Below are 13,633 nucleotides of genomic sequence, written 5' to 3'. Positions count from 1 at the left end.
AATAAATAAATAAATAAATAAATAAATCTTTAAAAGGAGAAGCAGGTACTTTTTTGCATTGTGTACTTAATCCATTTCCTATTCATCTTTTCTTCTTTTCTGGCTTTTCCCTCTGCTAAAGTAGCTAGGTTGTCACAACCTGCCATATCCAGAGAAAAGACAAACAGGTGCTTTTTCTGGATCATTTGTTTCTGAGGTTTCCATACATGACCTCATCAAATGTTTTCCTGAAGACCCAGCATGACAGTTTGCTGTCACTGTCATTGTTGACATTACTGGGATTCCTAGCTCATTTTGAGAGATCTTCCCTAAGGGATTATAATACTATTAATAGGGAAGATATTTAGGAATATGTAGTAAGCTTTTCTCTGCTAGTTGTAGAGTTTTCCATGTTTGCTTACATTGGTGTTTTGTTCTTTGATTTTGTTATGCTAAAGACTGAACATAAATTCCCACTTCCAACTTCTTACTTAAATTGTTTTAGTATTGATTTTATTTTTATTTATTTAAACTTTTTGGGCAGGATGTCTATGTAGCCCCGTCTATCCTGGAACTCACTATACCGGACTGTCTTTAAACTTAGAGACTCTGCCTGCTCTAAGTGTTCACATTAAAGGCTTACATCACCATTCTAGGCTTAACTTTCTCTCCCCTTTTTCTTTAAGACCAGATCTCAGGATGTAGTTTAGACTGGCCTTAAACTCACAGAGGTCACCTCTCTACTGGTACTAAAGGTGTTAACTACCACTCCTAGTTGTTGACCAGCTATATAACTTTGTAGTAGTGTATGCTACGCAAGCTTTTGTGTATAATTGACTTCCTTAACAATAAAATGTCTTCAGATGGGATTTATTTATTTATTTGTTTGTTTGTTTATTTTTGGTTTTTTGAGATGGGGTTTCCCGGTAGCTATGGAGTCAGTCCTAGAACTCGCTCTGTGGACCAAACTGGCCTCGAACTCACAGAGATCTGCCTGCCTCTGCCTCCAAGCACTGTAAAGGTGTGTGCTACCACCATCCAGCAGGGAAAATATCTTAGTCTAAGGAAACAACAGGAAAATGAATTTTTCATTTAATAAATATAGGGCGTGGTGCAGTGACTCAGCAGTCATTGCAGGATACCTGGATCCAGTTCCTAGCACCTACGTAGTGCCTTACAACCATCCGAGCGCTTCTATGTGTGAACATAAAGAAGTCTTTTTAAAAGAAAGTCAATTAAGGTAGTTGTATAGGTTAGTGACAGGGAACTTAGCTAGCTTGGGAAAGCTTGCATACCAAAAAGGAAGATAAAAATTGCTGATCTTCTGAAGCTTAGCATTAATTCAAAATAATTTATTGTTTCCAGAAGACCTAAAAATTGATAAGACTATGTCCCTTGCACGCTTCAGCTTATCTGGTGTGTGTGTTTTTGTGTGTGTGTGAGGCTATCTGCGCACAAATGACTTTATATTACTAGAAAATACTGAAATTGGGGCTAACTCTTGGCATTTGTTTTTGTCTGTTGATCAACATACAGGGGTGGCACTGAATCAACAAGACAAGCAACTCAGTTGATCAATGCTTTGATCAAGGATCCAGACAAAGAAATTGATGAACTTATTCCAAAGAATCGTTTGAAAAGCTCCTCAGCAAATTCCAAAATAGGGTCATCAGCACCTACCACCACTGCTGCTAATAGTTCCTTAATGGGAATTAAAATGACGACTGTAGCTCTGTCATCGACATCTCAAACTGCCACAGCACTCACTGTGCCTGCTATTTCTTCTGCATCCACTCACAAAACCATTAAGAACCCAGTGAATAATGTGAGGCCTGGTTTTCCGGTTTCTCTTCCATTAGCATACCCTCCTCCCCAGTTTGCACATGCTTTGCTTGCTGCTCAGACTTTCCAGCAGATCCGTCCACCAAGGTTGCCCATGACCCACTTTGGAGGTACTTTTCCACCAGCTCAGTCCACTTGGGGTCCTTTTCCTGTCAGGCCGTTGAGCCCTGCCAGAGCTACTAACTCGCCTAAGCCTCACATGGTGCCTCGCCATAGCAATCAGAATAGCAGTGGTTCTCAGGTGAATTCAGCAGGTTCTTTAACTTCAAGTCCAACAACTACAGCCAGTTCATCAGCTTCAGCGGTGCCTGGTACATCTTCAAATGGCAGTCCAAGTTCTCCTTCCGTCAGAAGGCAGCTTTTTGTCACAGTTGTGAAGACATCCAATGCCACAACCACAACAGTCACAACTACAGCAAGCAACAACAGCACTGCACCCACAAATGCCACATATCCTATGCCTACTGCCAAAGAACACTACCCAGTATCCTCCCCATCTTCCCCATCACCACCAGCCCAGCCAGGAGGGGTTTCTAGAAATAGCCCTTTGGATTGTGGAGCAGCATCCCCAAATAAAGGGGCATCTTCTTCCGAACAGGAAGCAAGTAGTCCGCCAGTAGTTGAAACCTCAACCAGGCCTCCACACAGCAGCAGTTGTGGGAGCTCATCAGGTCATTCCACTCAGCAGCAGCCTCCGGGACCTGTTGCTCAGGAGCCAAGACCCCCTCTTCAGCAGTCTCAGGTTCCTTCCCCGGATGTGAGAATGACTGTTCCTCCCACAGCAACAAGTTCTGCTCCAGTGGTGGTGCCTTCTACTGCGCCTGTGCCATACCCTATGCCTCAAACACAGATGGGATGTTCCCAGCCTCCTAAAATGGAAACCCCTGCTGTCCGACCACCTTCTCATGGCACAACTGCCCCTCACAAGAATCCAGCTCCAGTGCAGAATTCATCTGTTGCAGTCCTCAATGTCAATCACATTAAAAGACCTCATAGTGTCCCCTCCTCTGTCCAGCTACCTTCGACCTTAAGTACACAAAGTGCTTGTCAGAATTCAGTACATCCAGCAAATAAGCCTGTTGTTCCCAACTTCAGTGCCCCTTTACCATTTGGGCCCTTTAGCACACTGTTTGAAAATAACCCTACGAATGCTCATGCCTTCTGGGGAGGCTCTGTTGTTTCATCTCAGTCAACACCAGAATCCATGCTGTCTGGAAAGTCCTCTTATTTGCCAAATTCGGATCCTTTACATCAGTCTGATACTTCCAAAGCACCAGGTTTTAGGCCACCATTACAGAGACCTGCTCCAAGTCCCTCAGGTGAGTATGTTTATTTTATTTTTACATTCTCTACTTACTACCACTTCACATGGACGCTAGGAAAAATTTGGCTATATTCTGATGTATTTTCTCTATAAGTAGGTTACATGGACAGAGGGGGTGGTTTGTTGCTCTGCTGTTGTTTTTGAAACAGGGTCTAGCTACATAGCCCTGGCTGGACGACTGGACTGGAATTCAAACATCTGTTCCCTGAGTGTGGGATTAAAGGTGTGGGCTGTGGGGCCTGGTGTTTTTGGTTTTTTGTTTGCTTGGTTTTTTTTTTTTGTATTTGTGGCATGAGGAGTTTGACCCATTCATTTATGCCTGCTAGACAAGTGTTTTCTTTACAACGAGCTACACCCCAAGCCCAAGACAGTTGCAGTCCTTTATACGTTTGTGTAGCATGAGCATTTAGTGTGGTGTTTTTATTTTAAAATTTTTTAAAGGCTATAGTAAATTTAATCTTAAATACATTAGTAGGTCTCATCTTCCCCTCCCTTTCACCCCCCTTGAAACAAAGAAGAAAAAGGATTTAGGGGTTTTTGTTTTTGTTTTTTTGGTTTTTTTTGTTTTTTTTGAGATTGGAAGCAACTCAGGAAGCTGAAGAATAGCCTATAGTTTGAGACCAGTCATCATACCCTATCTTGAAAAAGACAACAGAAGGGCATGGTGATGCATGCATGTAATCCCTGCACATGGAAAGTCATTTCAGCTACAGTCTGATCTTGACTGCTTTAGCTACAGGAGATCCTGTCTCAAAAGAAAGAGAAAAAAAAAAAACCCATAGGTTTTATATTAATAAGGAAATGCCAGCTGACACCAAAATACTACCAGTTTTATTAAATTCAAATTCATTTCTGTTTTTTGGACATCTTTCTCATTTTAAAATGATATATGCCATCTAATGTGGTAACCATTAGGTGTCCCTTTTATTTCTATTTAACTCAGTGAAAATTCACCAGATGTGAATACCTTTATTCTCAGCCTTAGGAGGCAGAGGCAGGCTGATCTCAGTGAGATCCAGGCCAGCCAGGGCTACATATTGTGACCCTGTTTCAAAATAACACTATCTTCTTAGTCCAGCTGTAAGCACTGTGGACTAAGTGGCTGCCATGTTGTACAGCAAAATTGTAGAATATTTCTATTTCAAGGGAAGTTCTTTTGGACAGCATTGGGAATCTAAACATTTTCTAATTATGTTACTGCTTTTTAACTTTTCACTTATTTTTAGATTTATAAAACAATTTCAGTTTCTTGTGTAAATACTTTAGTCGATTATGATAATATACCAAAAAGAAGAAATTAGTATTAGGTAGTTGACAATAGATTTTATAGTATTCAGATAACTACTTTTCCTGTTTTTAGGATTTGTTGCAGGATGTCAGATTGCATTTAGAACTAATGCACTTTTGAATCAGCATGGTAGTGCGTGCTTTTGTATTTCTAGCACTTTGGGTTCACTGTGATCTTTGGCTATGTGTTGAGTTCATTTCTATCCCAGAATATCAAGAGAATCTGGCTTTTTTGGTTTCTCTTGTATAGCCATGGTGTCTGGTAACTTACTCTGTAATCCAGGCTGTCCCTGAACTCAGAGATCTGCCTGCTTCTGCTTTCTAAGTGCTGGGATTAAAGGCATACACTACCATAGCTCAGCAGAGATCCTTTAGAAGAGATCTATTGGAAGAAACTATTGTGGGTTAGCCTGAGCATGTCAAGTAATTGAGAAAATCCATGTGAGAGGTGGACACTATGGGCTAGAATGCCGTGGAGTTCACCATATAGGGCATGCTTGTCTCAGACTTCACAACCACCTTTGAACTTAGTAGGCTAAGAAGTGATGAGATTCCCCTCCTTAGCCTCAGTGCTGTAGTGAACCATCTGAAGCTGGCTTTATTTGTTTAATTGTTGTTGGGTTTTGTTTTTTAAGAACATCTTACTGTATAGACCTCGCTGGCCTAAACTCAGTAAATGTGGCTGACCTGGAACTCAGAAGAATTATACCTGTTTCTATATCTGTGTATTCATTCCTTGCATCAATATATGTGCACAAATGTGTGCCAGGAGCCCAGGGAAGTCAGAAGAGGTGTTGGTTCCCACGGAGCTGGAGTTGTCGTTGATTAATCGTGTGAATCCAATTCTAGGTCCTCTGCAAGAACAGCAAGTGTTTTGCCACCTACAACTTCCCAGCCTTAACACTTCCTTAAAAAAAATTTTTTTAGACTGGTGGTGGTGGTGGCACACGTCATTAATCCTATCGTGGAATCAGAGGGGAGGGAGGTGGATCTCTTGAATTAAGGCCGGCCCGGTCTACATAGTAAGTTCCAGGACAGCTAGAAGTACATAGAGACCCTGTCAGAAAAATAAAAACATAGATAAATGAAAGTTTTTAAAAAAAATTAAGAATAAAATGCAGAGTAAAATATTACTCTCTCACTCATTATTCATTTGTTCATATCTTTTAATGAGGGAGTGGTTTTGAGAATGGGTCTTGCTGTAGCCTAGGTTGCCCTTAAACTTGTCATGTGGCCATTCTCAACCTCATGAAGTGTATGACCTTGTGAGATTTTGTTGGGGGGTGGGGAGGGAGAGAAAGAAACTGGCCTTGAATGGCCTTGAATTTATTAAAGAGCCGAAAATGAATTTTTTTTAAGTGACTAAAATACTTGTGTGCTTTTCCCAGTGATCTCTTCTCGGGAGAGTTAGTCAGTAATGGTGATCTTTTACATTACAGGTATTGTCAACATAGACTCACCATATGGTTCTGTGACGCCTTCTTCTACACATTTGGGAAACTTTGCTTCAAGTCTTTCAGGAGGTCAAATGTATGGGCCTGGAGCACCTCTTGGAGGAGCATCTGCAGCTGCTAACTTTAACAGACAGCATTTTTCCCCACTTAGTTTATTGACTCCATGTTCATCAGCATCAAATGGTGAGTGATCTGTATCCCGAAAGAAAAAGCTATTTTCTTATAAACAAAGGTGCTCGAGCTCTTCAAGTATAGGATATTGAGACAGACTGTCCTAGAGACTAGGCTAGCCTCAAACTCACCATTTAGTCAAGGATGACCTTGAATCTGATCTTTCTCCTTCCAGTTCCCACAGGCTGGACGTAGAGGCACATGCTACTGCTGTTCATTCCAAGTTTGGGACTTTTAACTTCACCAACATTTTATGTTGTAAAAAAATAAAATAAAATTTCTAAATCTTGGGTCTATGTAATATCAATAAAATTTGTAGATTTAAAAACTATTTATTGGGACTGGAGCGATGGGTTAGTAGCGCTTACTGCTGTTGGAGACCCTGCTTTGATTCCCGGTACCTATATGATAACTGTCTGCAACTCCAATTCCAGAGCATCACCCCTTCTGACCTTCATGGGCACCAGGCACACATGTGGTGCACACATATATATATGAAGTCAAAACATTCATACACATAAAAGAAAATCTAAAACTGTTTTTAAAACCTACTTATTTAATGGTACATGATGATAAAACCAGGGTATCTTGTAGAAGAGGTATGTGTTCTACTATTTGAGCACATCCCTACCTCACTCCCATTTACTCTGTTAATTTACATTTACTTTTTAAATACAACTAGTGAGCAGAAAGATTTCTAGCTTTACAAAAAGAGTGACTATTGAGCCTAGCATGATGATGGGACTTAGTTGTAATTCTAACTACTTTAAAGACTGAAGTACTAGAGTTTGTGTTATGACCAGCCTCAACTGGTCAACACTAGTGAATTCCAAAGTAGCCTGGACAGAACTGTGAAAATGGTCTCCCATACAATACAAACACTTGCTGTGTAAATACCACATATCTTTTTCCACATTTACATCTTCTTTACCTAAGCTGCATAGCAAAACAAACTGACCCTGTACAGTATTAGAGTATTATATTCTTACTGTATCAACAGTCGAGTCGCAGAAACTCCAAATACATTAAGCAAAACAAAAACTGAACATTTGAAGAGCTGTGTTCTCATTTTTGTTTTCTTCATTTTCTTTTAAGAAGTACTGCAGCCTGAGCAGTGGTAGCACACTTTAATCCCAGTATTTGGGAGGCAGAGGCCTCGAGCTCATGTATGAGCATAAGAGCTGGGGAGGGTGAGCACTGCTAAATGGGAATGGCTTAGACTTTAGAAACTTCTGCCTACCACCAGTGTCACACCTCTTCCAAGACCAGGCCTCCCAGACCTTCTCAGACAGCTCTATCAACTAGGTACATATGATCAAACATGAATTTGTGAGGGGCGTTCTCATTCATACAACCCATGGGGTTGTGGCTATATCATAATACAAAGTGCACTTAGAACAGCTTTAAATGTGTTATGTCCCTGTAGTATTTCAGTCTAAAGACTTTAAAGTCTAAGGTTTCTTCTAGACACAAAGCAATTTCTTAATTATACCCCCCCCATAAAAATTAAAAAAAAAAACCAAATTGCATACGTACAACATTAAATGACAGAGAATATACATTACCATTCCAGAAGGGAGGAAGGGAACCATAGCAAGGAAATACTGTACCAAACTGAGCCCGAAACCCAGTAGGGCAAATTCCAAATCCTGTTAGTCTTAGCTGTTGTCAAAGAGCTTAGATGGTTCTGCCCTCCCAGCTTTGCTGACTGCTACACTCTTCTCTTTTTCAAGTTGGTTCTACTTGTGTCCACACTGCTGTCTTCAGTGGCTTCCCTTAACCATGGAGAAAGATTCCATAACCCCCTTACTCCTTTAAAGCCAGAACTGCATGCTTATGCTGTCAAAGTCCTCTGTTTGCTTGGGGGTAGAAGCTGGCCCCTCCTTGAGTTACATTTGCCCAAGAGTTGTTTGTTGCCTTCCTGTGTGGTATGTGCTTTCCTGTGATTTCTTATCGTTGTCTTGTTAAATTGGAAGCTTAGCTGGTGGGGTCTTCCCCTGAGGGCACCACTTTTTTCATTGCATTCTGTGCAGAGTTTCTCCTAATCTCTTTCAGCATAAGCCTTGGGTCCAATATTAAGTTTCCTGGTTCCCCCTTTCTCCTCCAACTGTACAGTTTGCATCTCTTTTTGCCCAGCTTGCTCTTTTTCATTGTAGAACTGAATAAGAATGATTCCTAGCCACCAAGTGACAAAGTCAAGTATTAGGCCCTGTGGAAATCTCTTCTGCAGATGAAATTAGTCCAAAACTTTTTGGTCTCAGGCAGATTCTTAGGACAAGTGCAATTTTTGTCAGAATGTCACATGAATGGTGTCTACTCACATTGCTGCTGTTGTTCCCCTCTGAAACATTGAACTGAGTCTCCATAGTAAGCATAGCTCTCAGCTCTACTGTCTTGTTCATCCATATTAGGATGGCCCATTAAGTGCCTCCTGGAGTGTTCACTTTCCGAGTCTAAAGTTCCAAAGTCTTCCACAATCTTCCAAAAAAAGGAGCATGTTTGGGCATGTTGCAGCCATAGGCATCCCCTGGAACCATCTTTTTTCTGTCTTAGTTATGTTTTTGTTTCTCTGAAGAGACATCATGGTCAAGACAACTTACAGAAGAAAGTTCATAGGGACCTTATTATTCCAGAGGGTGAGAGTCCATATGCATCATGCATGGCAGGGGGGAGGCATGATGCAGGAGAGTAGCTAAGAGTGTAGAACTCTCCCGTAGATGTGAGGCAAAGAGACAGAGACGAATTACTGGGAATTGCTTGAGTTTTGGGGTTTGGTTTTTGTTTTTTAAGACATAGTTTCTCTACAAAGCCCTAGCTGCCCTGAAACATACTACATGTAGATCAGGCTGCCTTGGAACTCACAGACATACCTGCCTCTGCCTCCAGAGTGCTGGGATTAAAGGTGTGCGCTTGGGTCTTTGAAACCTCAAAGCCCATTTCCAGTGACACATCTTCTCCAACAAGACCATACCTCCTAATCATTTTCAAGCAGTTGAACCAACTGGGGGCTAAGTATTCTAACATAATAGCATACAGGGAGTCATTCTCATTTAGACCATCTCAACACCAAAAGCAGGTGCTTGCAAAGATTACAGTTTGAGGAAACTTTGGATGTAGCTCATTTGGTAAAGTGCTTGCCTAGCATAAACAAGATCTTGGATTTGCTCTCCAGCACTGCATAAACCAGGCATGGCAGCAGGTTCCTAGAATTTTAGCGCCTAGCACTCAGGAGGTAGAAATAGAAGGACCTGAAGTTTAGGGTCAAGGACTGAAGAATTAATTGTATTGCTGGGTAAGAATACTTGGCTGTGTAAAGAGAAGGACCTGATTTCAGATCCCAGCATTCAAGTAGAAAACAAGGCAGGGAGGCCTGTACTCTTGCCTGAAACCCCAGAATTGTGAGGGGTAGATCCAGGAAAGAAATCCCTTAGAGCATGCTGCCTACCAGCCTAGCTCCAGCTCCACTGGGGAACCCTGTCTCAAAGGCAGAGTGACAGAGCAGGATACCTAACATCCTTCTGTGACTGTGGCACGCACACCTGCACAGGAACAAGTGCATATACCACATTCAGACACATTATCCTTTGCTGTATAGGGTGCCCAATGCCAGCCTGGACTAAGTGGGCACACACTTAATTTAAACATTGTTCTTTTAATTGCTTTGGTTTTATATTTTAGCAGCAAGTATTAACTTAATTAAATATTAATTAAGCTGATGATTTATTAAATGAACAATTGACCACTTTTATAGCATTGAGATTGTTATAGTTTACCATAAAGTATGTGGTTTTTTATAAAACATGAGCACATGTGCACGGTATTGAGGGTTGAGCCCAGGGTCTCATGGTTGCCAGGCAAGCACTGTGTCATTAAACTAAATTACTATACATTAATTACTATACATGCATGCATGTATAGTGTATGTGTGTATGTATATGTGTATATATATATATATACACACACACACACACAGTAGTGTATACACACACACAAACACATTAAAACCTGGCTACAAATTGTGTGTGTGTGTGTGTATGTTGTTTATATATATATATACACACACACACAGAGAGATTGCTTTTTAAAGACAGTCTTATTATATAGCTTAGGCTAGCCTTGAACTTGTAGTCATCCTCTATTTTGTTTTATTTGAGACAGGGTCTCACTATATTGTCTTGGCTATCCTGGAACTTACTATGTAGACCAGTCTACCTTTGATTGAACTCACCTGTCTCTGCCTCTAGAGTGCTAGGATTAAAGGTGTTTGTGCTATCACGCCCAGCTGCAGTTACCTTGACTGATTGAACCTCTGGAGCTCTGTAGTGACAGATGTGCACCATCATGCTCAGCTTAAACACTGTTCTTAAAGCAGAAGAGAAAGTTATTTGAAAGAAGAAAGGGGATATAAGAAGAGGGAGAGGGGAGGAGGGGTCAGAAAGTAATGGGAGTAAATGAAGTATAATGGTGTATATATTTAAAAATGATTCAGAGAACTTCATTTCTTTGGATGCAAATCAAAAATTAATTAAAAGTATTATTCTTATATCTCAGCTTTCCTTGGGAAAATGTATATTTTAAAACATCTTCAGAATTTGAGATTTGGTTTTACAAAATTAAATATTCTACAGAGTACCTGTATTCTATTTCAAAATATCATTTTCCAGAGTCTCCCGCACAGTCGGTATCCTCTGGCGTTCGTGCACCGTCTCCTGCCCCATCATCAGTACCTTTAGGGTCCGAAAAGCCCAGCAATGTCTCTCAGGACAGGAAAGTTCCGGTCCCTATTGGGACTGAACGTTCTGCACGTATCAGGCAAACTGGAACTTCAGCTCCATCTGTTATTGGGAGTAATTTGTCTACATCAGTAGGACATAGTGGCATCTGGTCCTTTGAAGGGATTGGTGGCAATCAAGGTATGATATACTGTCATATTACTGGAAGGTAAATTTATTTGTTTAGCTATCTTTTAATAAATTTCACATTATTTTGATTTTTTTGGGATTTTGTTTACGTGCGTGTGTTTTTTTCTGCGTGTATGTCTGTGCAATATTTGTGTACCTGGTGCCTAAGGAAGCCAGATGCAAGGATTGGATCCCCTGAAACTGGAGTTATATCCAGTTGTCAGCTGCCATCTGGGTGCTGGGAATCGAACTCAGTTCCTCTGAAAGTGCGGCCAGTGCCCTTAACCACTGAGCCATCTCTCTTTTTTCTCATAGTTCCTTTCAAGGAATTAGCCTGTTTCTTCAGTTAGACTAATCAGCTTCTTTTCTGGTTTCATGTGGTCCTTCCTACTGCACCTACTCACCTCTGAAAATAATACAAAGCACATAAAGAATTGTGACTTTTTAAGTCTCTCTTGTTTACTAGACGGACCTTGAGCTTACTGTGTAGCTGAGACTATCCTTGAACTCCTGATTCTTTGCCTTCACCTCACAATGATTGAATTACAGCTGTCTGCCATCTTGCCCCATGCAAGCCTACTTGTATTTTATTTTGCCATATTAAGATACTGGTATTTCCTTTTTGATCTTTTGGCTTTCTTTCAGCTTTATTTTTTAATTTTTGTAATGTTGTGATCGTTGTTTCTGTTAAGTGAATAAATTTTTATATAAAGTATTTCTCGTGTGACTCTTTCACTATCCTTCAAGGTTACTAAAGGTCAAGATTTCTCAAGATAGCCCTTTTTCAAATAACTGCTATATCCAATTGCACTATCAGCCTACTTACCAGAACTCTTTTGTGTGTAATGTTATCTTTGCATGAATTCATGAAATTTGTGACTTCAGAGTTCTCATTCTGAAATCTTCGGCATCTAATTTCTTCAAATATTTTACTTTAAGAACTATTTAAGGGTAGATCTTTTTCTCATTTGTGTCTCTCTCCCCTCAACCCCCTGCAAGAATGAGCTTCTATCATGTTCATTCCCAAGGTAGCATGTTGAGGAATACTATGGATCTTAGGGTATGTTAGTGCCTAAAATCAAAAGGTAGGCATAGCTTGTTAATTGTCCTATAGTTCCTTCCCACGAACTTACGGTGAGAAAAATCCACACATTTACTATATCAGGCATTTGCTACTACTGTGTGTAGTCTTTTTTTTTTTATGTTTTATGACACTGTTCACTAAGCAATGTGGAAATAACTTCTGTAAAAATATAGGTTATTTTGTAAGAATTCTGTTTGCAATAAAATGGAAATTATAAAGTATTTCTTTTAAACTGTACATTGATTTTGAATGTTATCAACTCGTTTGTTTTCTTTCTCCTCAGACAAAGTTGACTGGTGTAACCCTGGCATGGGAAATCCCATGATTCACCGTCCAATGTCTGACCCGGGAGTGTTTTCACAGCATCAAGCAATGGAGCGAGACAGTACAGGAATTGTAACTCCTTCTGGTACATTCCATCAGCATGTTCCTGCAGGATACATGGACTTTCCTAAAGTTGGGGTAATTCAAATAAGCATTTTCATCATTACAAAACGTTTTCTTTTTTGCTTTTTTTAAAATTTGTTTTTTTTCATTTTTATTTTTTGGTTTTCCAAGACAGGGTTTCTCTGTAACAGCACTAGCTGTCCTGGACCTTGCTATTGTAGACCAGGCTGGCCTCAAACTCACAGAGATCCGCCTGCCTCTGTCTCCTGATTGCTGGGATTAAAGGTGTGCGCTATCACCCAGCAAAATGTTTTTCTTATTCCTAATTATCTCTCATTTCCAAACATAAGCATCTGTGATTTCCTGTTGGGGCTTTTTACAAGTCAAACTGGCTAAAACAGAAATCGTTTTCCTAGTCATTTAGGGGACTTTTGTTTTAGTAGTCTTTTGTTTGTTTTGGTTAGGATATGTATTTTTTTTTCAAATTTTATTTTTAATTGTGTGTATATGTGGGTATGTATGTACTCACTGGATCATGGTACTAGAATTACACAAACTCTTGCGCCATCAAAATTGAGACCTAAGAACTAAATTCAGGTATTCTGCAAGAGCAGCAAACTGAACTTTAGAGCTGTCTTTCTAGCCCATTTAGTACTCTGTATAGCTGGGGGTGACTTTAACTTCTGGTCTTCTGTATCATCTCTCCTGGGACTACAGACGTGAGCTACCGTTATACCTTTAATGGATTGCTTTTTTAGAACTACTTTGAATATGGTATTCTCCTTTATACTATGTGCTCATTTTGTATTTTGTTCATAAGACAGGTTCTCTTCATGTAGCTCTGGCTGGAGTGCAACTCACTTTACAGATCAGACTAGCCTCCAACTCAGAGATCCACCTGCTTTTGGCTCCCGGCCGTCGTGTCCAGCTTTATTCTGTTAAATGAGCTCTTGTCAGAATAATTTATCCTGCCAGGCAGTGTTGATGCACACCTTTAATCCCAGCACTCGGGAGGCAGAGACAGGCCGATCTCTGTGAGTTTGAGACCAGCCTGGTCTACTAGTTCCAGGACAGGCTCCAAAGCTACAGAGAAACCCTGTCTCGAAAAACCAAAAACAAAAAAACAACTTATCCGTTCATAAAGTCAGTTGGGGTGTTAAAATCAGTTTTAGGGCTTTTTTGTTTGTTTGTTTGTTTGTTTTGG

The 13,633-nt window shown here is 40.3% G+C and overlaps 1 protein-coding gene across 6 annotated transcripts in view; it reads left to right on the top strand.

Annotated features, from left to right (window-relative positions):
- Positions 1–13,633, top strand: part of Ankrd17 (ankyrin repeat domain 17) — a 152,953-nt gene that overhangs the window by 135,647 nt on the left and 3,673 nt on the right. For all 6 annotated transcript variants that reach the window (XM_026785104.1, XM_026785099.1, XM_026785102.1 and 3 more), the window contains 4 exons: positions 1,516–3,140; positions 5,872–6,069; positions 10,722–10,970; positions 12,326–12,504. In XM_026785104.1, the coding sequence (XP_026640905.1) occupies positions 1,516–3,140; positions 5,872–6,069; positions 10,722–10,970; positions 12,326–12,504 (2,251 nt within the window). The remainder of the gene's footprint in view (positions 1–1,515; positions 3,141–5,871; positions 6,070–10,721; positions 10,971–12,325; positions 12,505–13,633) is intronic.

Source organism: Microtus ochrogaster, linkage group LG1 (assembly GCF_000317375.1).
Source record: "Microtus ochrogaster isolate Prairie Vole_2 linkage group LG1, MicOch1.0, whole genome shotgun sequence".
Lineage (NCBI taxonomy): Eukaryota > Metazoa > Chordata > Mammalia > Rodentia > Cricetidae > Microtus > Microtus ochrogaster.
Note: the sequence above shows the minus strand (reverse complement) of the source record. Positions and strands in the feature narration are given on the sequence as shown.